The 18,392-nt window shown below is 41.3% G+C and overlaps 1 protein-coding gene across 1 annotated transcript in view; it reads right to left on the reverse strand.

The window, feature by feature from the left end:
• Window positions 1-15,960, reverse strand: part of NWD2 (NACHT and WD repeat domain containing 2) — a 57,413-nt gene extending 41,453 nt beyond the window's left edge. Inside the window, exon 1 of the mRNA XM_075709746.1 lies at window positions 15,810-15,960. Coding sequence (XP_075565861.1) covers window positions 15,810-15,960 — 151 coding nt within the window. The remainder of the gene's footprint in view (window positions 1-15,809) is intronic.
• Between the last annotated feature and the right edge of the window lie 2,432 nt (window positions 15,961-18,392).

Genomic DNA, 18,392 nt, shown 5'->3' on the forward strand with positions numbered 1-18,392 from the left:
CAGATGAAATTAAACTAAAACTCACAACTGACTGTAACCCTCCAAATAAATTCTGACTAGTAAAATACTGCAACATTACTGCGATGTACACAGCTGCTTGTGGACCTCACCCAGCTGATGGTGGGAGCTCTCTCGTGGGATGTGCGGAAAGTGTGCGTGACTCTGCCAGACTAAGGAGGACCTAGACTGCAGTCCTTCAGCTCAGAGGTTAGCGCTCTACTTAGCAGGATATTGGATAATAACATTGGTGGCATCTCCCTCTCCTCAACCTTCTCAGTTCTTAAAAAAATAAATACAGCAACAGTGGGCTGAGCATTTGAGCCCAAAGGAATGGCCGGTTGGCATGAGAATCAGAAAAAATAATGGAAAATAACATTAAAATAGTAAGTAATCCTGAAATGTGTCTCTCAATTGTGAAGAAATGACAGGATGTGACTACAAATTTGTGGTCTACACCAGAACATTTAAACAAACACATTTTCAGAACAAAAGACCTAACTATCTGAGGCAGGATTCAAAATGTACAGCATTATTATAAGCCTAAAACTTCTAGTTGCAGCAATTAGCTTGTCTTTTTTAGCCCCAAATCAAACAATATCTGATTTAAAATGAGGTGTAGTTTTAAAACCTATTTCTCAAAAATGTTCCTTACTGTCAGTTCTGTAAGATGACAAATTTAAAACAACACATATAGAACATGTTTTTTTTTTTTTCTAAATTACAATGCTTAACAGCTGGCCACATTTCACAAATGACATCTTACTTATAAAATACCCTGCATCTTGACTGTTAATATGATTAACCAGTGCCACCTATTGGCTTCACAATAACACCCAGCTGTCAATTTATATACATAAAAAAATGAGGCAACTCGTAAAATCAAAGGGGTCAAGACCCATGTTAAAATACAGAATTGTGGGGAAATATCAGTATGGAACTGTCATGACAGAAGGGAAAAGCAGTTCCTATATCTAAATATCAAAAGACTTTTGATTATTCACACATGATTGTGTTCCCAATTTAAAATAAATGTTGGTTTCTGAGAGTTCTGAGTTTTATTATGTGTACAATATGCTTACATGAAACAAATTTGGATTCTGATCCAAAGGTTGGTGAAGTTAATGGAAAGATCTGTTAATCTCAGTGGATCTTAAATGAAGTTCTACACTTGTGGCATGTACTGACATCCAGTACCTTCTGATGCCTTACTGACTTCCACAGAGTTTGGATGAAATCCTTCAATACATAAATAAATTAATAAATAAAACCCCACTACATACTCATTAAATCTAGTGGGTATGGTATGAGTGAGGAGTCCGAAGCAGAATTTTATCTCATAATGTATCCTAATAACTAGCCTCGTATTAACCCTTGGGAACACAGCACCCTTACATGTAGGTGTTCTTAAAGAAAAATGAAGAGTTAGGTTGACCTGGAATCCTTTCCCAATCCTGCAAATGGTCCCTAGATTGTAGCTTGGGTGCCTAGGTGTCCTTGCATCCCTCGGCTATGCTTTGTGGCAAACACTGCAAATGCAAATGCATCTGCCGGCAAATGCCAATGCACAGTGGGAGCTTTAGCGGCACCATGGGTTGAAGGCAGAATCTCTACAGGGGGAGAATTTTGCATTCTGCAAACTGCGCAAGTGGAAGAATTCAACAAAATCTAATTCTTTCATTTAATAAAGCAAACTAGGAAAAGCTCTTGAAAACATGACAATTTACAAACAATTATTGTCACACAATTAAATGATGTGACAGGAGAAACTGAAGACACAGCACATTTAGGGACACCAAAATTAAGTCTGAAAATTATCTCTGCAGAACACCAAAGCTTATTACAACTAAGCACTGGAAAACAGCAAAGCCTGCAAGGACAAGAATTTGCAACTATAATCAAAATTAATGTGAAAGAAAAACTTCTTGTGAAATCCAAAAGAGGACTTCTGAGTGAACAGTGCAAAAATGCATAACAGAAGACTTAAAAAGGGCCAGTGGAGTAACAAAGATATGTGCAAAAATCCTACTAATTAATCTAGAGGTGTCAAGTCACACTTCAAAAAATTACAGAATTACCTAGAGAGTGGAAAAAAAGCTGTACAACACTGGAAAATGTTTTTAACAATTAAGTTGTGTGTACTGCAGTAGCTTTACTATTTTTTCTCTGACATCACTAGACCAAAGAGAAAACAATCAGGGTACGTTACTAAAGCACTTGAGGTAATGAGGCAGTGGCAATCAATAAAGCAACGGGATGTCACAGACATTTTGTCGCCTAACTGAACTGCAGATTCAAGTGCTGGAAGCAAAGAAGTAGTATGTTGTGGCTTTGAGAAGGCATAAAGCAGAGGCGAGCCATAAAAAACATGAGAAAGCAAGGCTTGTAAAAGCACGCATGTATTTCACAGTACAGGCCAGCACAGGCCCATTAAATTCTAGTTAAAATTCTAGTTAAAGATGTCCCTGCTCACTGCAGGGGGGTTGGGCTAGATGATCTTTAAAGGTCCCTTCCAACCCAATGAATTTATGATTCTATGAAACACACCTCGTTCTGAAGAAATTCCAATGAACAGTTATATGTGACCTTACAGTTGGCAGCGCTGCAAAGCTATGGAAGAGCTCTGCAAGCACTGCTGGCTCTCCAGTAAAGTTGCCCTTCCCTTCTCTAAACTTTCTATTTAAGTTCACAAGTCACAAAGTTCTAATCCAGGTTGTATCCTTCCTTAAATTTGGTGGAACATGGCCATGGTTTGGGTCACTACAAAACTGCTGAAGTCAGTGGGGCCAGCTGGAAAAGCATGACTGATAAATGTAGCCTACTGTATGGGCTTCAAGTGAAAGATGTGAAGACTTCTATGCCAGAAGATGAAAAAGTTTTGAACCTGACACTTATGGGTGTGCAGAGACACCCACAGAAGAAGTGAGAGGTGCTGCTTGCTCTCAGTGCAGTAAATCTGCATCAATAAAGTAGGAGCTTGCTTTGCAACAGACTTTTTTTTCCTGATGCTAAATGGAGAGGGCTATTAAATAACATCACTGCACAGTCAGAATAGTACTTGGCTGCTGTAGAAACAGTTATGAAAGATGAAGAAACTAAATGACAATCCTGGCAAAGGAGAGCAGCTGCAAGAGGGCACTAAGCGCAGAACAACAGGACTACGTGAGGAAGGGATGCCAGAAACACAACCACGCCTTGCCTAAAGAAGAGAATCTCAACTGATTTCTTACAGGACTATTTCACAAACAGACAACTTCTACCTAGCTGTAACTACCCACTTACAGGCACTGCAGTACAACAGTTTTTAAAACCGAGAATTCCAGGTGCAGTCTGTGCTAAAAGTCATTAAGCATGACCAAATAATTCACAAAACTGGCTCGTTTTGGTGGATTATGTTACATCTGAGAGGAAAACAGTGACTGACATGTAAAGGAAGAGTGATTTATCTTACCTCCATTCTCCCTTCCCTTTTCCAATTCTAATGATTCACCTAAGCATTATTTTCAGTGAAGATTATATAATCCAGTTGAAAAGGCCATTTTAAAATAAATTTTCAAATCTATCTGTTTTTATGAGTAAAGTATTTTTGCGATTACTTCATTTTACTATATTTTCTTTTCTTGTTCCAGATTTTATTAATTTCTTCTGCTTGCTAACCACATTTATTTGATGATATATATTAAGGTAATAGTAAATTTGCAGTTTAACAATCTTGAGGAGTTAGTAATTGAACAAGGACAATACATATTCTAATCACTTACCCCATCTGAGAAGCAGATGTAGTTGAAACAACTAAGTTCAATTTCCCACTAATACATTTCACAAACAGAAAATACTACTGAAGAACTTCCAGAACTGGCATACCAATTTAATCAATCGGTGACAGAACTATACAGACTGTCTTCCGAATTAGTACTTTCAAATTACTTTAGCCATCTTCCCCAACTCCTTGCTCTTATTTTCATAATAATGATACCCAATGAGCGACAATGACCTTTAAAGAAGGATAAAGATCTATGATGCTATACTCTCAACAGCACTGTAGAAGATGGCTGAAAGCGTGGACTGGATTTCATTTGTATTTCTTGCACTGCCAGACACTATCAGCCTTTCTCAATGCTGATGAAGGTATCTGTCCCTTGACCACAGAATATCTAAAAACAACTGCAAGTCATCTTTTACCTTTTACACCTACATATGGTTAAACACAACTGAATCCACAACTGGGGATCTCATTTCTTTTATTTGAAATTATTTTGAATTTACATAATGACTATGAGGAGCTGACTGTGATATTAACACTGGAACAATACACTATCAATGGAATTGCTCAGTAGAATTATATAGTATTATATACATAGTTGATTATCAAAAGTATAAACCAGAAAATTCATAATTAAAACAGGTGGAGTGTAAGGAGATTATTTGCATTTTTAGCTCTGTTTTCTGAAGAAAGGAGGAATATATGATGATCTGTGTGTCTTCTACATGTCTTCTGTTCTCTTTTGAAAAATATTTTTAACTCATGACTGACACTAAACAAATCTGACAGAATGATATTAATCTCAAATATAATGAATATCCTATATATGAGATATAGAATATCTCATATATAGGATATATAGGATATTCAAATATAATGAATATCCTACATGAGAATAAATCAGCAGGTAAATAAGAGAAATCCTGTAAATGAGTCTCTTCCTCCCATTCATAAATAAGCCATCAAAGGGAAAGCTGTAACACGAGCTTAGACACTTCATAAATGCCTTATTTGCAGGAAAGCTCCACCTGAAACAAGCATTCCTCTGCAGGACGTACAGACATGGTAACATAATCTTTCTGGGAGTTTATCACTTTATATTATACACGCTTTTCTTGGATGCATAGATCGCCTTCCTGACATGGTAAAAGGATGAAGAAGCAGAAACGACATTTGAGAAATTCAAGAATAATGACATAGACTAGTGAAAGTTACTGAAGCTCATTCTAAGCAAGGAAATTTTCAGGGAATTTTTTACCTTTGGTAGTTTCTATTGACTAATGAATTAATTTTGTGTCTGTATATGTTGCAGTAAGCACTACCAGCAGTGCTATAGAAGACATAGTGCAGCAGTATGCTGTACAGTCCATTTTCCTACGTATTTTCTTGTTTGTTGTTTGTTGTTTGGAGACAGCTTATGAAAAGCTAGACTATCTTCTGTCAGGAATGGCACAGCTATGTTTGATCCTGCTTCAGGCAGGAGGACAGATCAGAAGGCCTCTAGAGGTCCCTTCCAGCCTCCTGGTCTGTGATTTGCACAACAATAAATAACAGCTTAATGAAATAACTCCCTAAGGTCCTTTGGACCTCTGTTATGGCCTCATATTTCATTGAACTCAATGGCACTCATTTTGCTCACCACAGATTGCTTAATTCTTTATAATCCCATGTTGTAAATGACTTGCATTTCAAAGTAAATCATCATACAAACTTTGCTAACGTCTTGATATGCCAAATTAGGGACCACATACACAGGAATGCTTCAATAACTTGCTTCAAGAGCATTGCGTAATTCTTCATCACATTTAAATGTAATCCAATAAATATATAAGTAAATCAAGACCATTATCAAACAATAATATGATTTTATCATTTTCCTAACATTTACCAGTAACCCTAAAAAGACAATCAACACTTAGTGCTCACTGCTCTCAGTATCTGAGCTATCAGAAATATTATAGGGTGGAAAATGAGGAAGAAAAAGAGGCATTTTCTTCAGAACAAATAACTTTGTCTTGCCAGAACAGTACAGGCTATGGATCTAGCCACCAGGATTATTATCAAGTAAGAAAATATTTTTCCTCTGATCTCTTTTTCTAGAATTTGTGCAGCCTTTATTGAACAACAGTAGGTACAAAAAAAAAAAAAGATTAAGTCCTTCATTTTAAGAAAATCACTTATAAAGCTGTCATACATGATTTCTGTTATGTTTGATTATGACAATAAAGCAAGACCCTCTAGATGTGTCATGCTGGCATAGGGAGGTGTGGAGAATTCTTGGTAATAAAATAACCCTTAGATTAGAGTCCTGCGTGACACACTGGACTCCTTTAGATTAGAATCCATACCTTAGGCTCCTTAGAGTATTGAACACTGTCACTTCCTTATTTATTTCTTAGTATGGCTCCATTTTAATAACCCCATGGAAATAAGGACATTCAGATACCTAGGTCTTCACAGTTAACCTGTCTTTCTATATACAGATAGACAAAAATGGATCATTACAATGATGGTTTTGGATAAAGTTACTCTTTTAGGGAGATCTGCTTTTAGGTACCCTAGACCACACTGGTTTTTGAGATCTCTTCTTTGGCTGAATACTCATGGTCTTGTTCATACAAAATTCCCACTGAAGTTAGTAGGATTAGGCATTTCACTGGGCAATAATCTATTTTAAGACTTAGAAAGGTTGTTACCAATTACCAAGACTACTGACTAATTAGTAAAGCAACTAGACAAATTCATGGAAGCAAAGGACCTCACATATTATTAAACACAAAGATATAATCTTTGTGTTCATGATATAATCAAAAGGATATACTCATTTTGTCCCTGTTGTGATTTCTTACTCTTTTGTCATGCATCTGAAACTGCCAGGGTCACAGGAGGAGTACTGGGCTTCTTTGGTCTAACTCAATATGCCTGATCTTACTGCATTTGCTTCTCGTTTATCTTATATATAATAGCTGGTGTGCATAACTCTACAAGTACGGATAACTCCTCTCATCTAAAAGTATTAAACCCACATGGCTATTCAATGGTTCTCAATCATTTGAAAGTAATCTTAATCTAGTAAAATCCAGTCAGTGGGATCACTTGTGAATAAACATTGAGTGTAAGCTCAGGCAGTGTCAGGGATTCTGTTACAAATATTCTAAAGTGCCAGTCATTTCTTCCTACATTGCATGGTCAGGCATCAATCTTGTACAACACAAAAAATACTGACTAACATAATATATTGAAACCACTATGCTAAAAAGGGGTTTTGGAGGGTTTGAACAAGCCATTTATTTTGCTAATGATTTTTAACTTTGAACTTCTATATGCTTATGAATGTCTATTTTGTACATTTATGAAGTGCTATAGCTTGTAAGAAATGCAAATGCTCTTTAGTAATATGAACACATCAAAGGGTCTAGGCTTCAGAAATGCCCACCCATAGCAAACACTTCAGTTGGGGAGCTCTCTGAAAGTAAGGCTGTCCAGATAGAGCTCTTAGTAATTAATTCTCATTTCATCTACTGTTTTGTAAATGTTACTAATTAGAGACTCTAAATAATAATTTTACAAATAACATTGCTATGTGTTATACACACTATAGTAACTACATGTCTCAATACCCAATTCAGGTAACGGAGAGTTGGAGGAGAAAGCAGATTTATAAACCATACGTGAGACTGCGAAGGTACTCAATTGCTGGTGAGTGATACGGACTCTATTAACATTTTTGAGTGTTTAATCGTAACAAAGACACATGTTACTATTCTGAAGACTGCAGCTGTGCCACCGCAAGCGAATGCTAGAGGCAGGTTGTACAAGACCATTTTTCAGGTTCTGACAATTTAAAATCTGATCTGTTCAGCTATTTGATCAGTCCCAAAGACTAATACTTAGCAACAGCATGACTCCAGATTAAGCCCAGTGTGGAAGTCCTGCCGTTTGCTACTCTTTCCAGCTTCTGGCACCAAGTGTATTTGGAACAGCCTGATAAATCCAGTCTGTAAAGATGATTTTTTTTTCTCCGGATCCAGATTTTGTACAATAATTACCATAGTTGGTCAGGCATAAGGTCTGTCCAGCACAGCATTTGTCTCCAACAATGGGCATTAGCAGATGCTTATAGAGGGAGTTTAAGACCAGGTCAAAGATAGAGGTAGGCATGTAATTATGGTGGTGATGGGGTGCTTACGAGAGTTGCATGTGGAACATCTCCTCCTTGCCTGACACAGCAGCATGCACATAGTACGCTGCACTAACTTGGGGCTCTCCTCTTTACCTTGCTACACTCCCTGCTTTCAGCTACCTGTGGTTTAGCCCTACTGCCCTTTTGACTAAAGATTTTGGAAGTAAAAACCTCTCTCTGATACAAAACCTAAGTTCATAAGAGTAGCATCAGGCCAGTGGAGTTATTTTAGAGTTGCACTGGCACAACCATGATTAAATTGGGTTCTCTGATTCTATCTGTTATTATCCTTCTTCAGTTGAAATTCCAGTAAGGGCATAAAGCAGTGGTCTTGAACAGCACTGCCTATATTAAAACCTGCCAGATTTCTCTGTATTCCATACACATGACTATCTATGACTACATTATATTTATATCTACCACCTTCAATATATTAAAACCTTAAATTACTGGTAGCTAAATATTACTAATGTATTATTATTGCAGCCTGAAAGGATATCTTATCACAAATACTCTTTCAGCAGATGAAAACTGAAAGAAATTTCATTTGTTTCAGATGAAAAAAATTCCTGCTCAGGCACTTCCCTCATATCTTGTATTAGAAGTTCAGTAACTCCTCGATCTAAAGTTTTCCTTCTGTAATAAATATTTAAAATTTTTCCAAACAAAACTTGAAGTCTAATATAGGATTTTCTCTTGTGTGTTTACACATCTGTGAACACATGCATATGCCTACATAGTCATGTGTGTAAGTTTCTTAAAAGGAGTTATTTCACCGCATAAGCTTAGAGATAGGATGCCAAATTATGTACCCTTTGTACTACACTGTTCTTACACGGTTATAGAAATCCCAGCACAGAATACATGTGGTCTCCTTGAAACGCAGCCTCAGAAATCCTCGTTAGCTTGCTGCACAGCAGACTGTTGCTCAGCTGAGAGGTCACCCCACTGCCCTTGATCAGGCAGGAAAGAAGGTCCCCTGTGTTGATGGAGGAAGGCACTGTAACGCTGCCTGCAAGGTGCTGCCTCTCATTTCAAGCTGGATCTCATGCCTTGCTCAGGGAATGATTCACAATAAGGACTCGATTCAATACAGCTGCTGTCCATCATCTAACATATTATTTGAGAAATGAATATTACATGGAATTTGCACAAGTGTTTCATTGTCCCTCACTGTACTTAGAAACTGTGTTGAATGTACAGGGGCTGCCAGCTCCTCTTTGTCTGTCACTGAAAGGATGACCACTTCGCACAAAAACGAGGCACACTCCAAGTGCCCTACGCGCATCTTGACTGCTCTGTATTTCTAGTTTGATAAAAAGATGCATGCATATACATACATGTATATATACACAAACTACAACATATGGAACCAGTCTAGCATGCAAATACACCTGAAGAAATAAAGCAGTATTTGCAAAGTCAGAAAGGAAGAAAAGAAACTGTAGGTTCTGCTCTGTTTTAATATTATTTCTTCAACGCTAAGAAAAAGAGTCATGAAACCTAAGCTGCAGGTGCATACAACCCTCATTGTTTACAAGTTGACAGTGGATAAAATCTAAACTCCTCTGTAAAGCTTTTACAATAGCATTTAACAAAACCTGTTCTTCAGTAATGCTAGAATTACAACCTTCAGTGATGCCTGTTGAACATAAATACCCAGTTCTGACAAGGGATCCTAACAGCAAGTTTGAAGATTGTTTGTGATAATGTGTCTTGAATTTTATACATCCATTTATACCATTTTATACAGTTTATACTATTTTATATAATTTGTGTATACATGTGCATGTGTGTGTATATAAACTATAGACGCGATACAAAAATTATAGAAAAATACAATTTAAATAATTTTTTTAAATTAAAAAAGAATGGTCATGTGGTTAAAAATTTTAAGTGCTGTTTTTTAAGTAGATAGGGTAAATACCTAATCCAAAGTTTTGGAGCTGTTAATTCCAGATGCTGCTTAGGAGGAAGGTGACTGGGTTTCAGGTAATTTTGCTTTTTTCTACATATCAAGAAGAAACAACAAAAGTAACAAACTAAATAGGTTGCTGTTTACTAAAAAAAAAAAAACCCGAACCCACCTTTTGATCTTAGTCTTCTTCCCCAAATGCACATCCTACCATTTGAGTATATAAATGAAAACTTTTGATGAAAATTAAACAAAAGTTCTCAATGTTTCCATTTGCATATTTGGTACGTTTAGAGCAAATCCTTAGCCCAGTCCCCAAGCCACATAAGCAAAGAACCCACAAAAAGAACAGGGGGATATGAAGAGCAGTTCTTTTCATACAGTTTATCAACAGTTTCTCAGGTTTATCTGTCCAGCAGAATGAACTTCAGCCCAGGTCAGTCTCCATCCTAGCCCTAAATGATCATTTCCTCTAACAGAAACAAAGACTTGAGGATCTGCTCAGCAAAAAATAATCTTGTACTGGTTCTGCTTGAGATCTACCATCCCTGCCTTGCCAGTAGTTAAAAAAAAGTTAAAGCCTACATGATACTTGGTCTTACAGTATCAAGGGGAGTCAGATCTTGCTTTCTGCTCAACCACACCAATAACAGAGTTGTTCTGTGGCACAAGAGGAAAGAGAGAAAACTTTGCGTAGCAGCAGAAATACTGAAAATGGCAGGCTTCCTTCCAACCTAATGAACTCCAGGTATCTCTGACCTCCGGGCCTCCTGAAATAAGACCTATTTCAAATCAAGGCCTATACCAAACCCAGGTAGTTGAACCATGCTGCTCTCCCAAACTTGGAGATACTCAACTTTATCTCTAAAACTACTGAACTTTCTTTTTTTCCCAAGTGTAGCTTGGTTTGTAGCTCTTAAATGCTACAATGATGTGCGTCACATAAACCCATAAATAGCTATAACGTTAGGTAACCAGAACTAACACTTAGCATAAAAAAAGTCCTGCAGTTATTTGTCTCCACATCTCCGCAACACCTCCCTTGCAATTTCATACACTTGAACATCTGTGTTTTCCTTTAGCTACGGAATAAATTCCACCCAGATTATATAAATCTGTCTTTAGAAAAAGATCTTCATGCAATGTATCCAAGTAGGGACACCATATGGTATTTTGGGGCTGGCCAAAATGGACCATAGTTAACTAAGCATTACTCTGGCTTTTGGGTATTTTTCCACATTAACGTTTCCTTAATCATATTTTTCTTAAGAAAAACAACATTTCAGGTAAAAATAATATAATGCACCTAGAATATGCTAAGAATGAAAAGTTATACCTTTCTCTTATCACATATGGCAATAACTTTGTAATTAAAGCAATCATTCTTCATCTATGAGTTATGCACTGTCATGTTCAGTAGCACTAAACTACAAATGCACATAACATTTTTTTTCTTTCAGATGTACATCAACATGTATAAAAATACATGTAATTTCTGCAAAGCAGCCTACAACAATAGATCCAAACAAAAACATCAGTAAGACCCATTTCTGCAATCCTTATTTATAGGAATAGTCCTTATCTAGTCAACAAAGCTAACTGCAGGTGAGAATTTTGCTTTATGTAGCATGACAAAATATGTAAATTGGGCACCAAACATTTGTGCTTTATTAGAATCGAGGGTTTTTCAAATTAATACAATGTTCTGGATGATGCATGTCAATGGAAACTAAACTAAGTTGAACAGTTGTACAGTAACTCAAGAAAACTCAAACTCATTCAATAGTGTAAGATAAGGAGATCTCACTCAGGCAGTCTATGGGGAAGCTGGTAAAGTTCTAATTGTACAGGTTAGTTTTATACCATGCTTGTACAATGGAGGCATTAAAGTGGTGGTAATATCAGTAGTATCTTCTACTAGAATAAGATCTTCATTTTACATTTCTATATATATACATAGGACTTTATACTTAAGATTGTTAATTATGCCAAAACTATTATTAGTTAGGTTTTTCATAAGTAGTTGGTTTTATAGTTTTAAAAAATGGGTACTTGAGGCACAGAAACCATGAGGAACATAGCCTATCTGTATTAAAAAGGGATGTTAAAACAAAGCTTGTTCATGATCTCATCACAATTGTTTCTGTTTGTACAACAGAAATGTTTTGAATGGCTAAAAATGGCTAAAAAGTATTAACTGTCAAGATCCAGTAAAAAGCAATCCTGCGTTGGAACTTAGGAGGTATGCAAAGGTGCTGCACAGAGGAGACTGAGCAGTATGCAGCTGATACAATGGATGCAAAAGGGAACACCCTTAGCGTGTGAAATGTTAAATGCAACCCTGTTTACTCTTTGAGGTAAGACTCGCTAACACCACCAACATCAGGACACACTCAGATGCTATATGAAGGTATTATCATCCTGCCTTCAATGGAACCACCTGTGTGTAGGATTTGGCTTTATACATATCTCTCTTCAATGCATTTATTTGTCTCTGCTAAATTAAAGACATGAAAGGTACCTTCACAACCCAAACTTGAAGAACTCAGAGTAAAAAATTATTGATGTCTTAACTAATCAAAGCAGTAACAAGACCTGAAGTCAAACTAGCAAAGGGCTAACTTCCCCGCTTTCAGAAGAGCCAAGAGAACTTAAAATTAGCAGAATTTTGACTGTATGTTCCAATTCACAGGGTTTTGTTTTCAAGACAAATTCCTAACTCCAGTTAAGGCATCAGTTTCAACCAGGGTTTGTAATACCGCCTTGTATCACCACATAATTTCTTGAAATAGTGAACTTTGCAACTCAAATAATTTTCTGCTTGAAGTAGTGATGAGAATCATTGGAATGTTCTGAACCTACACAGGGCTGATGTCACAGCTCCATATAATGGGACCGTATGGAAGTTTATACCTGTTGTATTTAATAAGAACTGTATGTTAATGGCAGGCATCTATACAGGTACTATTGAGTAGCAGAGAAACTGTCGTTAACTGATCGCTGTTACATTCCATAGATTTCTACATGTAACAGTAAAAGCACTTATTACAGTCAGGTGAATATAACTTACTTTTCTTATCACTTTGAAGAAACAAAAATATCTTGAGAAAACCAATGAATTATTTAAAGCAAAATCTTCAACATCTCTTAGCCAAAATACATATTTAAAATATGTCTGATTGCTTATATCTACTGAAATGAGAAAACAGACTTACTTATATTCAAATAATAAAGCAACTTCAATGTTTCTAAAGATCCAATAATCTTCAGTGATATGAACATTGATTAATTGATATCAACAATTTGAACAAGACAATACTGTTAACCACTAGGGGAAAATACAGTTTCACTTATCTACAAAATTTCCTCTAGAAAACAAGACTGTAAAATGAAGCAATTTTGTTTCCATTACCCATGCTCACTGTCGCCACTTACTGTTCTTTTTAGGGATTTCTGTTTAAGAAACGTTACAAATAATCATTCTCCTAGTTGCATAATAAAACCGTAGTATGTTTCAGTCATACTAAAGTATGTTCGTAAAGAACAGACCAAACACTGATTCACCAGAGTTCTCCAATATACACTTACTAAATTGATAAAATTCAATAAAATCTTTTTAAGATTGTACACTTTAAGTTGCAGATAAAGCTTTCTTGTGACTGCTAGCTTCTCTGGCACCACAGTTCTGATATGTACAAGAGCACAGCCGGGGGGATTCACTTCTACCCCTGGGAGTCTGGGGACTCACAGACCCTTTCAGGAATGCTCAGGACTAAGAAGAACGGAGATTAACTGTATTGATACGCTGAAAATTAACAAGAAAGGCCTTAGCCATGCAAATATACATTGTGGTTTGGGGCTTAAATATGCTAAATAGTTTACTAAGTTGAAAGAATTTAACCTTTTTTTCCAGAACACTTGCATTGTGAACTCTTCTAGGTATTTTGCAAACAGCATTTTTATTTCTAAGTACTTTACTGGATGATACCTAAATGCCACCGTAGGCTACTTTTTCTTGTTTATCCACATATTCTTTTTTTAAGGTCACATGCAGTTAGTAATACTTCTGTGTCAGTGATACCACTGATAAATAGTCATGGTTGTTTCTCATCATTTAGAGTCCCTAAATGTTCATGTTAAGTGGCTCGCGTTCGTAATCAAAATCTGTAACCACTCTGAAATTTCTGTCCCATACTATCATTTCTGAAAGCAGGAGCAATGTTGCAGTTAAAATTTTGGACATGAGAAGTGTTAATCATTGCAATCATATGATCCTACAAAGAAGCTAATATAAATAATCCTAAACTGACCGAATTACTTTCTTCCTCTTAGTGTTTTTTTTTTAAGCTGAAATTTTGAAATAACAATGCAAGGGTAAAATCCTGCAAATGGATATATATGGCTCCAAACCCCAACTTTTACAATTATTTTGGGGGGGGGTATTATTGGTTTTTTAGCAACTATCTAGCTAACATACCAAACTGTCCTGATGATAAATGCCATTCATGTCAAATACGGAGGCATCAGTAGCTCCACAGTTAAGGCGATGCTGGCAGAAATCTATTTCTAATATCTTCTAAACATCCACACCAATTTTATTTCAAAGGCAAATAAACATTTTTTTTATTATCGCTATTTATATGTCTTTGCTTAGATTGCAACAACGAACTGCAAGCATTTTCACGCCCTCGTTAAAGAATGGCATCTTTTCAAACGAACAGGGATGTTGGATGTGAGAGCTGAGAGTTTCCTTGTGTGAACAGCAACTCGGAAGACCTGGAGGTGTGGGAATTCTTCAAGGCAGTGCTATGCCCACTTTTTTGCCTGTGAGCGCTATTCCTCATACTCACGTAAGTATTGGTGCCAAGACAATTTTCACTTCAAAATTCAAACTATTTTGTCATTTCAGGCATGATTTTGAGATCTCTGATGTTTGCATAAAAGGTGACAGTATTGTTTAATTAGAAGCGTTGGGGGGGAAGGTGGTGGGTGGTGGTGTGAAAGAGAATAGTGAATACAGCAGGCTCGTTTTTACAGAAAAGAAATGTCGTATGCGTGAACGGTTAATTTATTATTTCCATGCTTCAAGTGGGAATATGCTTCGGCAACTTAAATCTTACGAGTGGGAATGACACCTCCTGAATGTATGCAAATTCCTCGTATCAAGGGGTAATTTTAAAAATAGTCTTTAACTAGCAGGATGCCTAGTTGGTTCAGATACCGAGCATGCGATCCCGACTTTATTAAGCTAAAATTGCAGGTTTCCGTGCATGCTTCCTTGGAAGCAGAGTGTGACCGGGATCAAAGGATCGCATTCGCTGTACCCTCAGCCGGCGGAGACCTGCTTGCAGCGTGCTATGAAATCAATCGGAAACTCTATTAACCAGCCTCCCCTGGAGAGCTCCACACCACGTCCCCCCGGAAAAGCTTCCCCTTCGCTAGAAGGCAACCCGCTTCCCTGTCCGAGACCCCCGCGTACCCCGTGCCCCGCTGCTCCGCCACCGCAGAAAGGACAGACCCCCCCCGCCGCCTTTCAGGCGTGTCATTCACAGGCATAAAACTTCAGGAGCGGAGCATATCGGTGCCTCCGAACCCCCACCCCACCCCCCCGAGCCCGCACCCCGGCACCCGGCAGGGCGAGCGCCCAGCGCGCTGCCGCCCGCCCCGACACCCAGCGCAGCCCCGGCCGCGCCGCCCCGCGGGGCCAGGAGGGGCGGGGAGGCGGCCCCGGCCCCGGCCGCACCGCGGGCCCCTCGGCGAGGGCGCCCGGCGCCGCCCGGCAGCCGCGGGGAGCGGCGCGGCGGGGCCGGGGAGCGGCGGGGCCGGGGAGCGGCGGGGCCGGGGAGCGGCGGGGCCGGGGAGCGGCGGGGCCGGGGAGCGGCGGGCGGCAGGGGGAGCTGCGGGGCGGGCGGCGGGGAGCGGCGGGGCCCGGCGGGCCGCGGGTGCGTTACCTTCGGGGTTGGCGCTGATGAAGACGCGGACGCTCCTGCCGCTCGGCACCAGGTGGGACGGCAGCGCCGAGAGGTTGCCGGAGAAAGCCGCCCGCCGCAGCGCCGCGTCCCGCGGGCAGGGCAGCCTGCCGCCCGCCCCGGCCGGCCACATCCCGCCGCGCTGCAGGGCGGTCCTCGCAGGCGGCCGCCGGGCCGCGGCTCAGGGCAGCCCCCGGACCGCGGCGCTCGCCGGCGGCTCGCCGGCCGCGGCCATGCGGCCCCTCCGGCCGCCCGGGGCCGCCGCCCGCCTCCCCGGCGGCGGCGCGGCTGGGGCCGGGGCCGGGGCCGCCGCCCGGCGCCGGAGCGCGGGGGCGGCGAGGAGGCGAGGCGTCGGCCGCCCCCCGCGCCGCTCCCCGGCGGCGGCCAGCGGCGGCAGGGGGGGCGCGGGAAGAAAGTTTGCGGCGGAGCGGGGCCGGGCGCGGCGGCGGCGGCGGCGGCGGCGGCGGGACGGCGGCCCCACGGCGGCAGCCTGCGCCCCCGGCGCCGCCCGGCCGCCGCGGAGAGCAGCGGGAGAGCCGCGGCGCGGTGGGGCCGGCGGGTCTCCCGGGACCCCCTCGGCCCGCGAGGGGTTGCGGTGTCCAAAGCAGGGTCGTCTCCGGCAAGGCCGACGGCGCCTTCCCTCCTGCGAGTGTCACAGCCCCGGGATCGGATTTTTATAGAAGTGCCGCCGGCGCGTCCTGCGGGCTCTGAACTCTTCAGAGCCCTTCTTGTGTTTTGTTCTGTAATCGCCCGCACAGGAGTCCCACCTGCTCAGATACAAAAGAGAGATGCTCTTGCTGCTTTTTTCTTTCCTGGTTTTTTTTTTTTTTAAATCAGTTATTTATTTATCGGAATAAATGAAAAGCGCCGGTTGGAAGAATGAAAGAGGAAGGAAGCAGCGAGACAAGCAGCCGGCGGGATGCGGTGCCTTTGCAGCAGTCAGTGGCGGGGCATCCCGTCGGGCAGCGCCGATGAAATATTCAGGAGGGCGGCGGGGTCGGGCGGCGGCTCCGCCGTGCGCCGGGGCGGGGGGGCGGCGGGCCGGTCCCCGCCGGAGGCTGGCGGTGCGGTGCGGTGCGGTGCGGCGGCCCCGGCCCCGGCCCCAGCCCCAGCCCCAGCGGGCGGCGGGCCTTGGGCGAGCCGCGGAGTTTAGAAACCTCCCAGGGAGGGGCGGGCAGGCAGGGAGCTGGCAGCAAAGCGGAGGGGAGGGGCTGGGGGGGCAGGGGAGGGCTGGGCACGGGGCCTCAATTAGCCTGATGGGGCTGTTGGCCGGGGGAATGCCTTCTTGGGGGGGGGGGGGGGGGGGGGAGCTGCAGACTTGGGCACCGCGGTTTGCGGGTGTTTCTGCATCCTTAAAAAGGCTGGCGAGAAAAGTCTTTAATACGGGTAGTATTTATATAGGCTGTTTCATCTGCCATATCTGACACAAAGCTGGTTTGTGGATTTGCACATATTAAATGTATAATACGCTATGTTTAATGAATTTAAACACACACCTTACTGTGTATCTACACAGAGGATTTAAAAGCTGAGGTCTTCCCCCCACGTCCTTTCCGTACTCTCTGTCTTTCCCCCCTGCCCCGCCGCGGTGCCCGCCGGACGAGTTGCCCGCTGTGCCAGGCAGTGTCAGCAACCGGGAGGCTGAGCTGGCTCTCAAGGAGGTAACGCTACGAAAGTAGGCAAAAGCAAACTGCTCAGCTCTCTTTCAGAAACGAAGGTGACAGCCAGATGGGTTCCTTAAGTGTTGCTGAGCCGATTTTTTTTTTTTTTTTAAATCCTGATTTCTTAAAGAAATCAGGCATATTCAAAATTGCATCCCATGTGTATTTGCATGTGAGTATAAGGGAGTAATTTTGCTGCTGTTTGCTTGCTGTTGCTTTAATAGTTCTGCACCCAATAAATTTTGAGCCGATTTCAACCAAATGAAACAGAGGGGCAAATTTTAAGATGTTAATTCTCAAAGAGATAACATTCTTCTAAGTTCTGTGAACATAGCTGGGCAGGGGAGAGTGCGCTCATCTGCAAAGAAGAAAAATATGCAGCATACATTTCAACCATTAAAATTGAAATGTCAACACTGGACGAAGAGGTTGTGCCACTGTGTTGGGAACTGAATTCCTAGGAATTGGAAAATCCTCCTTTCAGTCAAAATGTATATTCCTTTGGGATTCTGTAGTGTCCAATAAGGAGCAAGTGTCACTTGAAGCCTTTCACGGTAGGCATGCATATTTCCCTTCTCCATGGATTCTCTGATGCTCCATTTAACAAGCCTGAAGCTTTGGTATAATTTGGTTAAAAAATCTGACAGTCATGAGATGCGATTCCCTAGGAAATGAGGCTTCATATATGTCACGGCTTACAAAACTATTGATCTTATCTGCACTTCACTTACCCTTTGTATAGCCAATGTGCTTAGACGCGCCTTTTTCTGGCTTGTGTCATGAACAGGTAATTTCTCTTATACAGAGCTGAAAAGCAGATCCTTGAGGCTGCAGACGGTTAATGAATGCACGAAGGAAATGATTTATAGCGTAGGCTGAAGTACGTCTTACGCACTTTGCTGGG

The sequence above is a fragment of the Pelecanus crispus genome, chromosome 4, assembly GCF_030463565.1.
Source record: "Pelecanus crispus isolate bPelCri1 chromosome 4, bPelCri1.pri, whole genome shotgun sequence".
NCBI classification, from domain to species: domain Eukaryota; kingdom Metazoa; phylum Chordata; class Aves; order Pelecaniformes; family Pelecanidae; genus Pelecanus; species Pelecanus crispus.